This window comes from Antechinus flavipes, chromosome 5 (assembly GCF_016432865.1).
Source record: "Antechinus flavipes isolate AdamAnt ecotype Samford, QLD, Australia chromosome 5, AdamAnt_v2, whole genome shotgun sequence".
In the NCBI taxonomy this organism is placed as follows: Eukaryota; Metazoa; Chordata; class Mammalia; order Dasyuromorphia; family Dasyuridae; genus Antechinus; species Antechinus flavipes.
The window spans coordinates 114,230,816-114,248,346 of NC_067402.1; the positions used below are offsets into that span (position 1 = coordinate 114,230,816).

Genomic DNA, 17,531 nt, shown 5'->3' on the forward strand with positions numbered 1-17,531 from the left:
AATTTCATGATCAAAAAACAAAAACAAAAAAACTGAGGGGAAGATTCTAATGTGAAACTTTTTCAAAGGCTTTTAAAAATCTTAAATAAATTATAGATACTTAAACCAAGAGCTATTCTAGTAGAGTTGGAGACAAAATTTCTCTTTAAAGAAACCATGTTCTCTTTTCTCAATTATTAAATTTACTTGTTTTCCATTAACTCATTTTTTAATAGATTAGAAAAATAAGATGTTTTGATAGTCACAGCAGAAAGACATCATATATGTGTACATATGTGTACAAATACAAATTTTTATGTCTTATACATAATATTAATAATTAATTAATACAAATATTTTTATGTTTTATAAAACATCATATTATATAAAGCACAAGACTCTTCATGAAATTTGTGGTTTGCTGTTTCTACTAAAGGTGTAAGGAAAATAAATGTTACCCATCCACAGAAAAGACACTTTATTTTCCTTAATTCCATGAGGAGCTAAGGACACAGGTGCACACATAACCCTTATTCTTACCTCTCCATCAGTTACAGCAGAGTAGTTCACTTGGGCAACAGTGACAGTGGTAGGCAATTCAGAAGCATCAGCCAAAGTGGCTACTGTTGCTCCTGTACCAACCTAAGTAAAGATACAGAAAGTTGTCAATGAACAAAAACTCCTTGCTTGAAGTGCTTGGTTATATAAACAAAAATTTTAGAAGGTGTATATTGAAAATCATTTAACTTGATCTGCAAATAATCCTTCAAGTCATATCCCAAAGTCCCAAGCCCTAAGTGCAACTTTTCCACTGGAGGGAAAGAGAACTGATAGAGAAAAAGCAAACCATTTTTAAATCCCATTTAAAAAAATGTTTTAATATATGAGTTCTATATTTAGCAAAATATAAAACAAATACAGTATTTTATAAGAATAAACATCATCACCCCTTCTCCCAGCTGTCCTTCTGACTTTGTTGCTGTGTTGCTGTGACTCAGTGGCCCTTTCACCTTGGAGCCACTTTCAGCTGGGGCTTTTTCATCCTGAAATAGCCTTTTTCTCCACTTCATCCTCCCTGCTCCTCCCCCTCCCCATTCTAGCTCCCTATTTTGTAATGTCTTCTCACATTAGGATATAAGCACCTTGAGAATGGATACTTTCTGTATTGCCAGCACTAAAGCCTAGAACAGAAAGGGCACTCAATCAATTGCTGTCTGCTTGTCATATATAGGAAGGCTACTCATCCTATATCTATGATGTTTTAAGAGCTTTGAGGGCATGGAATGTATCTCTTTTACCTTTATATCCTTAGTAACTAGTATAATTTCCATTAGTATTAGATAAATAAAAGTGATTATTTTGTCTTTAAAAGTTAAATAAAGGATATTTAGCATCTTTGGGCAGAGAATAGCTTCTATTTTCTGAAATGCTAAAGAGCCATAGCTGAAACCAAACCCCAAGAGATGAAAAAATCAGACTCACCTGGATAAGTGAGACAGTGCCGTCAGGATTGCTAAAGGTCTGGACTACAGTCTGGGAGGGTACCAGGTGTGCTATACTATGTGTTGCTGTAGCCTGCTGTTGTGTTTGCTGATCTTCGAAAGCATACAACAAATCTTCCCGCCCATGTTGTTTATAGCAGTTTTTGACTATAGTCCGTAGTGCTTGGGTCCATGACACCTGTCCTCAGAATGTCAGAAATTAACATTTCAGCAAAGTAAAAAATGCAGAGGACACACACTACTCACTATTCAGCCCATACCATCAGCCCTGTCAAAGATGCTGCTATTTATCCAACCAAGCCAAAGTTCCTATGAAGTACATCCCTAAAAACTGGAGGGTAAGTATTTAAAACCAAATTAATGCTTTTCCCCTCTAAAAAATCTTGGACTAAGTTTTTCTGATCTCATGAGAGTACTTCCTCCCCCAGCAGATTAAATAAAAATACTTATTTGAAACCCATCTTCTTAAAGTGCCATTCACAATCCTATATGAAGTCTCATTACTGTATATGGGGATACAAAATTATGATTTATTAGCAGTAAATGGTTGATTTGTATACCTTTTACAGTTATATAGTCGGATAAATTTCTCGGGCAAAAAGAGATTACAAATTTAAAAAATTTAAGATAGATCTTAATTTTTCAGAGATTTAGTATATTCACCTATAAGATGGGTATAATAACACTTGGACTGCCTTATTCATAGATTTATCATGAAAAAAAGATCTTTGTAAACCTTAATAAGGTTTCTTAGTTATCACTATCATTATTACTGTTGTAATTTTAGGAAAATGATTTCTTATATTTTTTAGAAAACTTGTTAATTATTATATTTCTCAAATCCAGTTTAATTAGAAGCTGTTTGATCCAGAATGTCACTATGACTCAGTGACTCTAAGAATGCCAGATATAAGTTGGAGGAATTTTGGGTTCCCCAGGTCCTGGATCCACCTAAGCTTGTCTTTTGAATTCTTGTCATGTCGAGGGTGGGGGGTGGGGGTGGGGTTAAGTGGGGGGGGGGGGGGGGGGGGGCGGTCAGGGATCAAACTCTCCCAGAAAGGGATACTCGTTGGGTGGTATGGTATCAAAGGGCAGAGTTAGAAGACCCAAATAGGTTCTATGTCTGGCCCTGCTACGTACAGTAAGTAGGATCTGCATCATCTAGAACAAGTTACCGCAGTGCTATGAGCTCACTTTCCTTTATTTGGAAATAAATAGAGAGCTGTTATGAGGAAAATGCTCTGTGGATGAGTGTGCCTGAGATGTGAGCTGGAAGGGACTACAAAGACCATCTAGCCTGAAAGCTTCATTTTATAGTTACAGAAACTGAGGCAGGCAGAGGTTAAACAGCCTGCTACAATTTACCCAGGCAGAAAATATTGAAGGAACGCTGATCCCAGAGTTAGGATTTAGTCTACTGTCCTACACCAACTGCATAATTATCATCATTAAATAATAATGTATATCTTTCTAAATTGTAAAGTGCTACACACAAATTTAAACCATTATTATCTTTGTTATTATTTGTCAAACATCCTGAATATAGATGATTCTATGGGTATTCAAATAGGCATTCCCAAGAAATTTTAACCTGAATAAAAATAAGTGTGTTAAAAAGGGAGACCTTGGCTTAAACTTACTGACCATTTGCCTCCTCTCTATTTCAATAAATGGAAGATTCTGAGCTAGTGATAACTTGATCAGGCCTATCAATACACTCCACACAAGCAGTAGAGAAACCACTTATTATTCAACAATAAACAAAGACAATAAGAACTTAGAAAATATCCAAGTCTCTGAAATAACCTTTACTCCTAGCTTACACAGAGTCTTCCTTCTAAGCATTATATAAGATTAAAACTATTCTCAAGGGTCTAACAGAGGCAGTATTTTTACCTGAGGTTATACAGCAAGAAGAAGAAATGGGAAAAGTGGTAAGAAATCAATTAGGCTTATTAAAGTAGGTCATTTTGTATTTTATTTGAATTTTATGTTGCTCCACTAAAGAAAGGAGTTGGGAGAAACAAGAGGCAATGTCCATTTCTACAAATGCTACCTTCCTGACATGGCTCAGGGGACACTCACCCTTTGCTTCTGTTCTTCTGTTCGGACATCACTGCGGACGTTTGCCCATGGGATGTCCTCTGGCCACCATATTGGTTTACAGCTCTCTTTCCCCCATCCTGGCTTCCCACGGCCTGTGGAGTACTTGAGCATTTCTGGGATGAATGCCCGAAGCTGAGCCTAGAAAAGAGACCCCAATTAGTAGGCATGAGGCTGCTTTGTACTAGACTAAATCCCTCCACCTTCATACTTATAAACCATTGAATCAGAGAACGATCTTAGAAGACCCTGCAAAATCCTGAACAGGACTAATGGGCATCTAACAAGAGACTACTGCTCTACAGCTATCTAGAAAATGTTAATGCTGGGAAACCATGTTCTAGGGAATATTTCCTGATATTGTTCCTCTATAATAAGAGCATCTGCCTGGAAGGATTACTCTCTCAAGGTATTCCTGATACTATGATACTATTTTACCAGCTGGTCAAACAACTCATGCGAAAAAGAGCAGAAGAAGGGCAAAACAAAGTCAAAGTAGGAGGACCATTCTCCAGAAACAATAACTAGCTTTCAAAGAACATTCTGGTTTCAGAAAGTAGCAGGCAGAAAGTTAGAAAAAACAAACTAGAAGCAGAAATGTCTTAAAAAACACATTTTTCTGAGTTCCTGTAAGGCATTAGAAGGACTCTCATACTCAACATAAATGAAAATGGCATGTAATTACAACATGGACTCCATTCAGATTTATTTCATGAATGGGAATTGGATCAAAAGATTACAAAACACAAAGAATCCACAATCTTTTTCTCTACCTCAATCCTTTGCTTTCCAAGGAATCAAAGTTAAAAAATGTGATTACTTTGTAAAATTTCTTAAATTGGCTACAATGTTTCTGTGGCAAGCATTCACCAAAAATTAGCCTTCCTCCTTAGCTGGATGTTTATATAGATGTTTCCAAAGACAAGCAGGACACACACTGAGGGAGGCCAAAGGATATGCCCTTGGAGTTCAAAGCCAACAGAAGCAATGAAACAGAGGAAATATTTTATAGTGTCAGGCCTAAGGACAAAGATTCATCTGTAAAGTGAAAATGGAAATATTCAGGTTCTAGGACCAGACAGGATGCATTCCTACCTATTCTAATAGTAGAGAATTCCTCTTAAAAAAAAAAAGAAACAAACCAACATTGGTCATAGCCATAACAGCAGCTCCAATTGGCAGTGAAGACCTCCCTTTTCTTCCTAATTTCTGAGCCAAGTATTGCTTCTTCACTTCTATCAATAAGCCCCCACCTCTACAAGACATATCCTGTTTACAGGATATGACACAACACACTTTTGTATATATTTGGCTCTGTGGCGTCAAGCAGCAGGCTAACAAGACTATATCCATTTGCAAATCCAGGCTATCAACTGGCTTATGAGGTCACTTCTCTGGTTATTTTAAGAAAGAACATCTCAAAGTCATGCCTTTCTTTCACCCTGGACTCTTTGGAGAATGGCCTTTTTTAGTTCAAATTCAGAGAGAAACAAAAGCTTAACTCTGCCTGTATAAAATGAGTTAGGCTCAAGTCTTTCAGGAAAAAAAAGAGAGAGATTTTTTTGACAGATGTAAAACTAGAGAACATTATTTTCTTTTAAGTCCCTAAAGAAAAGCTCTTTATTTCTGTGGTTAAGAACCTACTTAAGAACACTAAAGGAGCTGAATATCTCCAATAAACTCAACTGAAGATGATAGTCTCAATGAAAACTTACTTTGAAGCATAATGATTTGGTACAGTACACATTCAAGGGCATTTAGATGGCTCAGTGAATGAATACTGGAACCTGGAGTCAGGAAGATGTGAATTCAAATTTAGCCTCAGAAACTCAAAAGCTGTGTGACCTTGGATGGTTCACTTAACCTGTGTTAATGCATTGAAAAAGGATATGGCAAACCACTCCACTATCTTTGCCAAGAAAACTCCATGAATAGCATGCTATGGTCCACCAATTCATGGAAAAGCAGGACATGACTAAATGATTGAACAACAATAATAACAGTATATTCAAGTTATATTTACTAAGATTAGAAATTTAGTACTTGTATACTTCTAGGGCCCTTCTATCTCTTGGCTTTCATTAAATCTTCTTATAATCCCTACTTAATATGAAAGATGTTTACTATGGATATGGCACATAAGAAAATAAAAGGGATTAACTTTAATATGATGACACAGTTTGTTTTTTTAATCAAACATTCCTGCTGACATGGTTTTTATATCACAGATAAGCAACTCCTGTTCTAGAGATGGTAATAATTAAAAATACATTTTATGTATCACTTTAAAGTTTACAAAGTGCTTTAAATATATTATTTCTTTTGATACTTACAACAACCCTGCGAGATAGATGTTATTGTTACACCTGCCTTATAGAAAAAGAAACGCAGATTAAAAGACTTGTCTACATGATTATTAAGTAACTAAGAAGGGATCTTTTCAACTTCACCTTCTGTGATGAACCTCTTTCAATTTAGCTAGGATGGTTCTTGGATAATAGGCATACCAGTCAAAACAGGCACTTATCAGAGAACTATTCAATGCAATATATGAAGGTACTGAGGAGACAAATAAAAAAGTGCCTCAAGAAATCTACTTACTAATAGGGGAATATTCACTGCAGGATGGAAGCCAGGGAAGTAAACTTTCGTGTGGGCATTCACAGGGATTGTGAGTAGAGTCAGCCTTTTCAGTCTAGTACAGGGCTTGAATCTGAAGCATTTTCAGTTTGATGGGGCCTGCCAGATGTTCTATGTGGGTGGTCTGCCCTGATGAACTTACAGGTCATCTCAGTCTAAACATCTTCATCAAAAGACTTTGCAGGACCTGTCCTGGATTTAATTATACAAACTTGTCTCTAATATTTCCCACTACACAAGCTCTGCTGGGGTCAGCATGGTCACCTCACAGTGACATAAAGATGCCCTCTTCATGCCTTTTATGTTAGGCCACTCACTTGGGATGTCCTTCCCTCTTCATATCTACATCCTAACAGTTCTTTAAGACTCAGCTGAAGTTCACAGAATCTTTCCTGACTCCTAGTCCTTACTGATGAACCCCCTGTCTAATCTCTTAAAGCAATCCAGTCTGTGACCACATAATGGAGCATTTCATCACAGACTATTGTGTACTCTTTTCTAACAAGTTTAAATATGGTACTCCTACTTTCCCAAATGGAGTGAGAGTTCCTCATCTCATTGAAGAAAGAGGTGATGGATAAACAATTTCATTTTTCCTATAGGGAAAAAAAAGTCATTTAGAGAGAGAAAAATGTAAAGAACCAGTCAGTCAGAAATCTATCCAAAAGAGTTTCTCCTCCATGATATTTGAATAATTGTGAAGAAAATAAATATCATAAGACTAGAGAAGATTTCTAAAAATGGAAAAAGGTAGGGTAGATTCATTGGACTATTTATTACAGACTATTATAGTTTCAATTCTTAGGAAAACTTTAGTACAGATTATTGCACATATGTTTGTGAGCATCTAGAAAGGGAAGGGCAATGGGAATTCAAGAACAAAGAATCAAATGACCCATATTCCCAAGAAGCTTACATTCTAATGGGGAAGACAAGAAGCCCATATAGAAATATTGACAGAATAAATACAGATATAGTCAACATTGTTAAATACAAAGTATTTTGAGAGAATGAGCACTAGCATTTGGGGAATGAGGAAAGGTTTCATGTAGATGAAGTATTAGCTTGATCTTTTTTTTTTTTTTAATAATAATTTTTTATTTCCAAAACACATGCAAAAAGTTTTCAACATTCACCCTTGCAAAACCTTGTGTTCCAAAATTTTCTCCCTCCCTTTCTCCCATCCCTTCTTCTAGACAGCAAGTAATCCAATATATGTTAAACATGTACAATTCTTCTATACGTATTTCCACATATATCATGATGCACAAGAAAAATCAGATCAAAAGGGAAAAGATGAGAAAGAAAAAAAAAAAAGTAAGCAAACAACAAAAAAGGTGAAAAAACTATGTTGTGATCCACACTCAGTCCCACAATCTTCTCTCTCAGTGCAAGTAGCTCATTCCTTCACAAGACCATTGAAACTGGCCTGAATCACCTTGCTGTTCAAAAGAGCCACGTCCATCACAATTGATAATCATATAATCTTGCTGTTGCAGTGATCTAGTTCTACTCACTTCACTTAGCATCAATTCAATTAAGTCTCTCCACACCTTTCTGAAATCATGGGCATCCACTCAGTTTCCAGTTTCTTGCCATAAATATTTTTGTACATGGAGGTCTTTTTCCCTCTTTTATGATTTCTTTGGGACACAGACCCAGTAGAGACATTTGAGCTTAATCTTAAAAGGAAAAAAGAACTCTGTGAGATGGAGGTAAAATGCATGGCAGATAGCAATGGAGCACCCCTGGATTTTACTGAGAGAGAAAGAGAAAAGGAGAGAGACATAAAGTAAGAGACAGACAAGAGAGAATCATAGTTGGACTCATTCCTTAGGAAAATCACTTTGGCAGCTAAAAGGAGAATATACTGTAATAGGAAAAGATTTGTGGCAGGTAAACCAATAATCCAGGTAAGAGGAGGTGAGAAATGCTCTAGGATGCGGGCAGCATCAAGAGAGAAGGGGATACATCTGCAAAACAGGAATTGCCAACTGAGTTGATAGGAGCAGGGGAGTAACAAACATGAAAAAAACTATGTTTTTGGAAAAATATTTTGGCCAAATAGTTTAGGAATGGAATGAGAAACTTGAGGCAGGGGACTTAATCAGTAGATTTGCAAAAATACAGGTAAGAAGTGATTAGATGCTCAGGGAGAGACTAGGATAGATATTTAGATCTAGGAATTATTTATATAGAAATGATATCTAACCCCATAGGAGCTGTTAAATTTACGAAGAAAGGGAGCCCAAGAGAGACTATTGAGGAATATGCACAGTAGGGGACATGATATGGATATTGACCTGCCAAAGGAGATAGAGGAAAAATGATTAGGAAAAAAAGACAAACCAGGAGAGAATCGTGTTCCTAAATCCAGGAAGGAGACAGTATCCAACAGGGAAAAGTGACCAACAGTGTCAAATACAGTCAACATGTTGAGAAGGATGAGGACTGAGAAAAGATTCTAAGGTTTGGAATTAGATCATGGGTAACTTTGGAGAGAGTAGTTTCATTTGCATGATGAGATTGGGAGCCAAAATGAAACATGGTAAGGAGGCTGAAAAGAAGGAGCAAATATTGACAAGTTTGTTTATTTGTTTTTAAAGAAGTTTGGCTGAGAAAAGGAGGAAAGGCATAGAATGACAGCTTGAGAGGATGGTAGGATCTAGTGAAGATCTTTTAAAAGAGGGGAATGAGGAGACTTAGTCATGTTTGAAGACAAAAGGAAAGGAACCAACAAAAAAAATTAAGTTGAAAATTGAAGGGGATACAGGTGTGATAGGGGTTGCAATCTTACTTTCCTAGTAATGATTGGTGCAAATAGTTGATGCTATGTAAATATTCATATGTAAGTGTGCTTGAACATTTTCAGAAATGAGAAGTATAACATTTTATTAGAAACACGAGAATTAAAACTAAGGAATAATAAGATTTTAGAGAAGGAAAGGACTTTAGAGATAATCTAGAGCAATTTATAGCCAATAAATTTCTTCTACAAGTGGTCTTTCACCTTCTACTCTAGAGTTAATAGATGAAAAGGAATTTCTGAGATGATCCAGTCTGGTTCCCTACATTCAGGCAAACAAGATTTAATTTCTGTATTTTAAAGATAAAGTGACTAACCCCCAAAGACACCTGAGGGAAACCACTCTCCTACTTGTATAACCTAGGTAGTTCAAAAGCTTGTTAATAACTAACAAAGATTGGGTCATGATTTACGGGTGGTAAAATTGAAAGGGGATGAATTAATCCTTTCTCAAAGTCCTTTCTAGTTCTAAAAATCCATGTACTAAATGCTTGGGTGGGGAATGGGAAGAGGAGGGGGCCAGAAATGCAAGATTAACATCAATTAAAATGCATGAGAGAAAAAAAAAAAACAGAAAGGCTAAAAAAACTACTTAAATGAGGTCCCATAACAAATTAGGAAAAGAACAACATGTAAGCTCAAATTTATAATAACCAAAGGAACCCAACAATTTTTCCTGCAAGCCAACAACAAATTGCAGAAAACTGTCCTGCTTACTAAGAGAACTTAAAAGTTTTTTTAATTGCAAAGCTTCATTTGATATGGGTATCAGGAATGAAGGAATGAATGGTCCAACCATGTCACCTCCTATTCAAACTTCAGTAGCTCTCTATTGCCTACAGTATCAAATACTGAGTCCTCTGTATTGCCTTCAAAAATCACCCACCCAGTTGTGAACGAATCCAGCCATTCTGGAGAGCAATCTGGAACTATGCTCAAAGGGCTATCAAACTGTGCATACCCTTTGATCCAGCCATGTTTCTACTGGGCTTGTATCCCATAAAGAGATCTTAAAGGAGGAAAAGAGACCCACATGTGCAAAATGTTTGTGGTGTCCCAGTTTCCTCAACTATAAAATGGAAATATTAAAGGCACTCACATATAAAAGAGAGCTCTTATGAGAATCAAAGTGCTTAGCACATGCCTGGCACATAGTGGGCTCTTAATAAATGCTTACTTTCTGACTGAAAAGATGGAAAAAGCAATCATTGATTAAGTGCTTATTACACGCTAAGAGCCATGTACCAAATTTTGACAACACAAACAGTTCCTGGTCTGTAGGAGCTCATATTCTAAGAGGGAAGATAGAGAACATGGAAGGTTTCAGCTCTAGGTCAGATAGAAAGGTCCCACGACACAAGGCACAGCAGCAAATTGTTCTTATCTGCTCATTCCACCAAGGAAAGCATATATATCCCCCTGCCTCACTGTAGGGTTTGAGTCTCCTTGGTTACCCACATCTTGGTGAAGCCCTTTTGCCAAGACAGTGTACCAGAGCATGGCCGCTAGGGACTACTTGCACGCGGCCTGTGGCAGAGCACTTCCCACTCATATCGCTCTGCTCAGCCACCCTCCAACCCTCTGTGACTCCACTCTAACACAGTGATGTCATTTTGGTTTTCTGGATAAGGAAGGACAACCAACCAACAGCAGCAAAGCAGAGAGTAATGAAGCTTTTCTAATGTTATTTCTAGAGATAAAATCCTATTAGTTTCTGATGCTGAATCACTTGACAGTGTCCAAGACAAGGTGGGAAGAACTTTTTTTTAGAACTGAATTTATAAAGATATAAAAGTAATATTTACATTCATAAGGGCATACTTACATCACACTATTCCTATAAATTTATTGGATTTTACCCACTTCTACACAGGGCACAAATCAAAAGCACCGTACTCCCTTAATAAATAATGAAAGCAAAGAAAAGCTGACTGCCAAGGAGTGAAAGAGTTAAATGGCTCTTTCCCAGGATTCTATATTGTACTTCTCATTACCAGATTGATTAATTACTGGTCCTAGAGAGTTTCAAAGGCACAGGCTACTCAAAGAACTTGTTAAGATGGGTTTGTATTTAATCCATTGGGGAGACAATCAACAGCAACAGCAAAGTTAAAGCTTAAGCACAAAAACTTTCTTTAATTGGCATTTTAAGGGGCTAGAACAAGTTTATAGGGCCTATAATACCAATCTATACTGCCTTAGGCAAACCAGCTTAAGGGATAGATTGGACAGGAGACACAGAAATTTAGCCTCGATAATCCCATCCCAAATTATTAGATAGCAGATTTCTAAAAAAGTGTTCCACTTAATGCAGATTGGGCAGAGAACAAAACATCAGATGCATTTGTGCTGGACAGATGGGAGTATTAAAAGTCAAGATAATATAGAAGATATAAAAGATTTTAAGAGAAAGATTTCTTAAAGCTTTAGTTACAGTTTAAAATTAAGTGACAGCTCAAAACATAAGAGGAAATTATTTTATCCCTTAATAAATTATCATTGCAAATCTTGTACTTTTGAGTTTTTATTTCTCCCTCTTTATTTTAACTTTACAAGCAGTACATAGGTTCAGGAGGCTTACGGGTCCTCATCTATTCTCAAGTGGCAAGAAAAGGTCTTTCAAATGAAACCATTTACCTTCATAGCTTCTACTAAAGATATGAATCATTCAGAGAGCAAATGAACTCTGCCCAGGCTACAATGGAGTTGGCTGCCTCTCCCAAGTATGGAGGGAAGGAGGAGTAAATTGAACAAGGGGGAAGAATGAAATAGCAAACAGAATTCAGAGGAGGGTTTGTGTGTGTGTGTGTCACATTTTTATTATACTCTATCCCACATTTTCTATGCTACTATTTTCCTCAACTTACAAAGATAAGATGACAGATGATAGATATTAAAACGTTGGGAGTGAGAAAAATGTTTCTATACCCTTTCACTTAATCTCTGCCCCTACTTTCTTCTCTTTTATCTAAAGGAAAATCAACTCAATAAGGTCAGTCCTTCTAACCTGCAATGTAGTCACTTTTTTTTTTTTAAAAGGGAAAAGAGTGGGGTATTATCTATCAACTTCACTGGTTTCTTCCTTTTAGGATAAAGACATACCTAGTTCATACTAATTCTCAAGATATTGGGCCTTTTACACTCTTGAGCTACTATCCCATCTTTCTCCTTTCTTTCACAGCCAAGTTAAATTCATTTAAACCGAAGTGACATATATTGTCTGCTATGTCTCAGGCACTCCACTCTAGGATAAAAAGAGAAAAATGGAGCCATCTGTGTTCTCAAGGATCACTGAACTTATATTCTATCTGTGAAATTCTTGGCAACCAATGCAATTCTGACCTTGTCTCTGGTCCCTCAGACCCAATAATTATACCACTACCACTAATAATTACACTGATCACTCTTAGTTTTCTTTGCTATTTCATCACTTATATCATGCTTCCAGTGGCTGGAAACTCTGCACTAGGCCCTTCTCTATTCTCTCTGTATTCCCTCTTCCTAGGTACCTTATTAATTCCCACAGGTTTAATCATCTCATCTGTGCAGGTGATTTCCAAACGTGTATGTCCAGCCCTGGGTCTCTCCCGACATCTGCAACTGTCTGTCTATTAAATACTTAAAACTCAACATATCTAAAACTGAACTCATTCCCACCACCCTTCCCCACACAGTCTTCTTTCAATCATCCAAGTCTGCAACTTCAGGGCCCACCAAGGGGAACCTTCATTTTCCCTAACTCCAATTCGATCAATTCTACTTCTATAACATCTCAAATCTGTCCCCTTGATTCTTATCCTCTTCTCTTTGGACTACTGTAAGAGTTTCCCAATTAGTATCCCTACCATAAGTCTTTACCTTTCCCCCCAATCCATCCTCCACACAGCTGGCAAGAATGATTTTTTCTAAAGATCATATTACTTCCCTGCTTATTAGACCAGTGGGTCTTCTATTGCCTCCTGGATAAAATATGAGCTCTTTAGTTTAGCTTTTAAAGCCCTTCAAAATGTGCTCCAAGCTACCTTTGCAATCTTATTATGTAATCCACATCTCCCAGTCTTTATCATGTCTAGCTCAGCTAGACATGTCTCTTAGCTATCCTATAAGTGACACGCCATGCCTTTTCAATGACTACTCCCCATGTGTGCAATGATGTCCCATCTCACTTGTGTCTGAAAATCTCTTTTCCCTCAAAATTCCACGTAAGCATTATTTTCTACATGAGACCTTTACTGATCTAGTAGTGCACTCTCAATTGTACCTTGTATCTATTTTGGATATACTTATTTATGTAAATGCACCCTTTTTTCCTCTATATGCTATCTATTTATCTAATAATCTACTGTCTTAAAATGCACTTGCCAGTGTTATGTATATAACTAAAATATTATCAATTTCTATTTAAGCAATGTTTTTATTCTTCTGTCTACTGCTTTTCAACTATCAGCACTGTATGAATTAGGAATGAATATTTATTTGCTGAATTCATTTTAGATAGCCTAGATGGTTACTGACTTGTCATACTTCACTGGTTATAACTTTTTTTTTATTAAAGAATGGAATACCATTAAAAAATTACGTCCTTATAGGTTTCAATAGTTTAAGATTTTCATTGGCAAAAACAAGTATAAGATATTCTAAGTATCATTATTACTAATTACTAATTAATTATTATTAAATATAGTATTGCTTGAGGTTGAAAAGATTATATAAGATGGTTGGAACCATGTTTGGCAGTCCCTCTGAAGACTTTTTAGTTACCACAAAGAAAAAGTTGTGAAAGCTATCACAGCATGAGATTCCTTCACTTATGATAATACATTCCAATGAAATTTTGCATATCAAATGTGAAGACATGGTCCTATCCTATGTTTAGTACAAAGTAAGATTTAATTTCGGCTCAAAAACTTTGGAATGTAGAGCTACAAGTTTGTCTCAAAGGCTCCCTCATCCTCCTTTCCATGTATTTAACCAGTACTATCTCTGGTAATTTGCCAAGTTGAAGAAACTATCTTCTGTACAATTTGAGACCACACCATAGACACAGCGGCTTGTTCCAAATTTGGAATATCTGACCACCACTAACTTGTTCTTTTCAATGTGTTAAGTGTATATTACATATTGAAACTAAACAAGCTTTGGTCTAAATTTCACTTTCCTTTACATAAAGGGCATGTGACAGTTTTAATCACACTATACCAGTGCTGATAGATGAAATGGTTTTACAGTCAAGAAAGTGAAATGAGAGGAAGCGTTTTTGCCTATTTTCTCAGCACATCTTTTCTAGAAGTTAGGAAATGTACTATATCAAATTCTAATTGGGAAAGGTAAGAAAAAGTCCAAATGAGCCTTCCTTCCTTCCTTTCTTTGTTTTTTCCTTCTAGTCTCCCTTAAACACAAGACTGCTTAAGGAAACAAGAGAGGTCTGAAGATGCTAGACAAAGGAGTCAGGTGCCCAGACACATGGTGGTTGCAGTAAAAATCATTCTAGAACCCGGGGATTGCAAGTGGGATAAAACAAGAGTCCCAGTGAAGAAAGCACAAGGGCAGGGTGCAAGAACATGTGCCATTGCCCAGTTCTGAGTCACAGATTCAGGGCCAAGAGAAGCAACTGCAAGTGAGAGCAGACTCTAGATGAGAACTGAGCACAGAACAAGTTCTATTCTAAAAATGAAGCTATGAACTCTGATCCCAGAAGCAGAAGTAATAGCTCTAGTCTTTAGCCACACATAAGCCTATAATGGAATAACCAGGGCAAGAGTGTCCCAGAATGAGGAAAGGTCATCAATTGGGTCACTCTTGGACCTGCAGAATCTCTCAGTAGCCTAACAGTAACTGAATCCAATGTCAGTCTACAGAAACTCAACAGATCCAAATCTAAGGTCAGAAACACACAGAGGTGAGACTAAGAACACAGATCTCTTCCTGGATCTTCCCACTTTGGAAGTATATGAAAACTTGTAGGCCAGTCAGAAACTAAACTACAAAAGCAGCAGAAGAATATAAAAAGACAAAAATTTGGCTGGACAATTCCCACAGAAGGGAGTAGAGCCCATGAAATCTGAAGAGTAAGGGGAAGAATGAATAAACAAAAAAAGAATCTGACCACAAAGAGCAAGTTACCATGGAGATAGAGAAATGCAAGACACAAAAAGAGAAGACAATGACTTGAAAATATTACAAGCAAAGTCTTAAAGAAAAATGTAAGATTGGACACAAGTTCAATTAGAGTTCCTAGAAGAGTCTTTTGTGTTTGTGGTAATTTTTTTTAATAAAGGAAAAAATATGGATATTTTAAGAACTAAATGAGGCAGAAAGGGAAAAAAAGAGCTATAGAATTAAGATAAAAAGGGAATTAACAACTTGCTAAAAGAAGTACAAAATCTTACTGAAGAAAACAAGTCTGAAAATTGGAATTGTCAAGTAGAAGCTAATGACTCAACTAAACAACAAAAAATTAAAAATAGGGGCAGTTAGGTGGCGCAGTGGATAGAACACCAACTCTGAAGTCAGGAGGACCTGAGTTCAAATCTGAACTAAGACATTTAACACTTCCTAGCTGTGTGGCCCTGGGCAAGTCATTTAATCCCAATTGCCTCAGCAAAAAAAAAAAAAAAAAAAAAAAAAAGAAAGAAAGAAAGAAAGAAAGAAAAAAGAAAGGAAAAAGAAAAAGGAAAAGAAAGAAAGAAAGAAATTAAAAATAATAAAGTCAAAAGACTGAAGGAAAATTAAAACAGAAGAAAATATTTCATAAGAAAAATGATCAACTTGGAAACAGACTAAGAAACAAAAAGATACTCATTACTTAAAATGAAAGGCGAGAGCAGAATTCATATAGCTGAAGTAAAAAAAAGTAAGAGTAGTGATCAAGATCTCAGACAAAACAAAAGCAAAATCAGACCTAATTAAAAGAAATAAAGAAAATATAATTTGCTGTAGTTACTATAGATTGAATAGATATCAATGCTGAATGACATGCACCAAATGGCATAGCATTTAAATTCTTAAAGGAAAAGTTAAATGAGTCACAGGAAGAAAAATACAGTAAAACTATAACAGTGGCAGGTTCTATTTGTCCCTTCTCAGACTCAGATAAACAGAAAAATAAACAAAAAAACAACCAACCACTTCTGTAGCCAATATCCATGGTAAAGCAAAACAAATTCCCATATTGGCCACAACCAAAAAATATGTCCTCCATTATGCATCTTGAGTCCATCAGGTTTCTGTTAGGAAATACGTAGCATTCTTCGTTACTGGTTCTCTGGAATCACAGCTGATCATTGAGTTGATAAGAATTCTTAAATTCTTTCAAAGTAGTTGTCACTGAATAAATTGTTCTACTGAGTCTACTCACTTTACTTTACATTGATTCATATAAATTTTCCCATGCTTATTTGAAACATCTCTTTTGTATTTTTTGTGGTAAAATATATTCCATTACATTCATATACCATATTTTATTTAGTCATTCTCCACTTCATGAGTATTCCCCTTACTTTCCAGTTCTTTGCCACCACAAAAAGAGCTACTATAAATATATTTGTGCATATCAGTCCTTTCTGAAAGACTGATTTTGAAGATATCTTGAAAAGAAAAAGAAGATAACAAATGTTTAAGAAATATATTGAATCTTATTATTAAACAATAAGATGACTGAAAAAATAAAACCTGGCATTTATACAGTGATATAAAGTTTGCAAAACACTATAAATACGTGAGCTTAATATTTTTTTTGTACTGTAGATATTGTCATTCCCATTTTATAAATGAGGATGACAAAATCTACAGTACTAACATAATTTTAACAAATGAGGAAGCTGAGGTTCAAAGAGGTCTAATGATTTTCCCATGGTCACACAGTCATTAAATGTTAAAAGTATAATTCAAAACCAGGTCTTCCCAAATCGAAGTCTAATACATTAATAATTACGCCACCGAAATGCCACACTGTTCTATATGTGTTCTTTCCTATCTCGATGAAATCCTTACAAGAACTATCTACACATAAATCAAGGGCATCACTGAAGAAAGTATAAGAAGGAAATACAAAGGCTTTCATGAATGAAATTCCTGATCTTTACAGTTATACAATTGAGACTAAATTCTATGAAAATTATAGAGAACACAAAATCTCACTGTATTTATTGTTTCAATGAGGCCCCTGAAGGCAGGTACTATTTCACTTCTGTATTTGTGCCTGCAGTGCCTATTACATAGCATATTAAAAAAATGTGCTCAATAAATGATTTGCAAAGCAATGTCCAACTATAATTCCAGAGAACTGATGATCAATAGTCTACAGACTTCCTGACAAAGATGCAGACACAGGGCAAAGAACGAAGAAATTTTTTTGGGGGGATACCTATTTTATTTTTCTAACTTAGATTGCTGAGAGGATAAGACGACAGATTCATTAATTTAAGAAAAATGGAAAACAAAAAAAGGAAGTTGATTGATGACTTGAAAATAATAATAAAAAAAAAAACACATTTGGTTGG

The 17,531-nt window shown here is 36.0% G+C and overlaps 1 protein-coding gene across 2 annotated transcripts in view; it reads right to left on the bottom strand.

Annotated features, from left to right (window-relative positions):
• NRF1 (nuclear respiratory factor 1) overlaps positions 1–17,531 on the bottom strand; it is a 130,595-nt gene that overhangs the window by 44,720 nt on the left and 68,344 nt on the right. For both annotated transcript variants that reach the window (XM_051962834.1, XM_051962833.1), the window contains exons 6-8: positions 3,567–3,725; positions 1,462–1,659; positions 520–621 (exon numbers count right to left, since the gene is read on the bottom strand). In XM_051962834.1, coding sequence (XP_051818794.1) covers positions 520–621; positions 1,462–1,659; positions 3,567–3,725 — 459 coding nt within the window. The remainder of the gene's footprint in view (positions 1–519; positions 622–1,461; positions 1,660–3,566; positions 3,726–17,531) is intronic.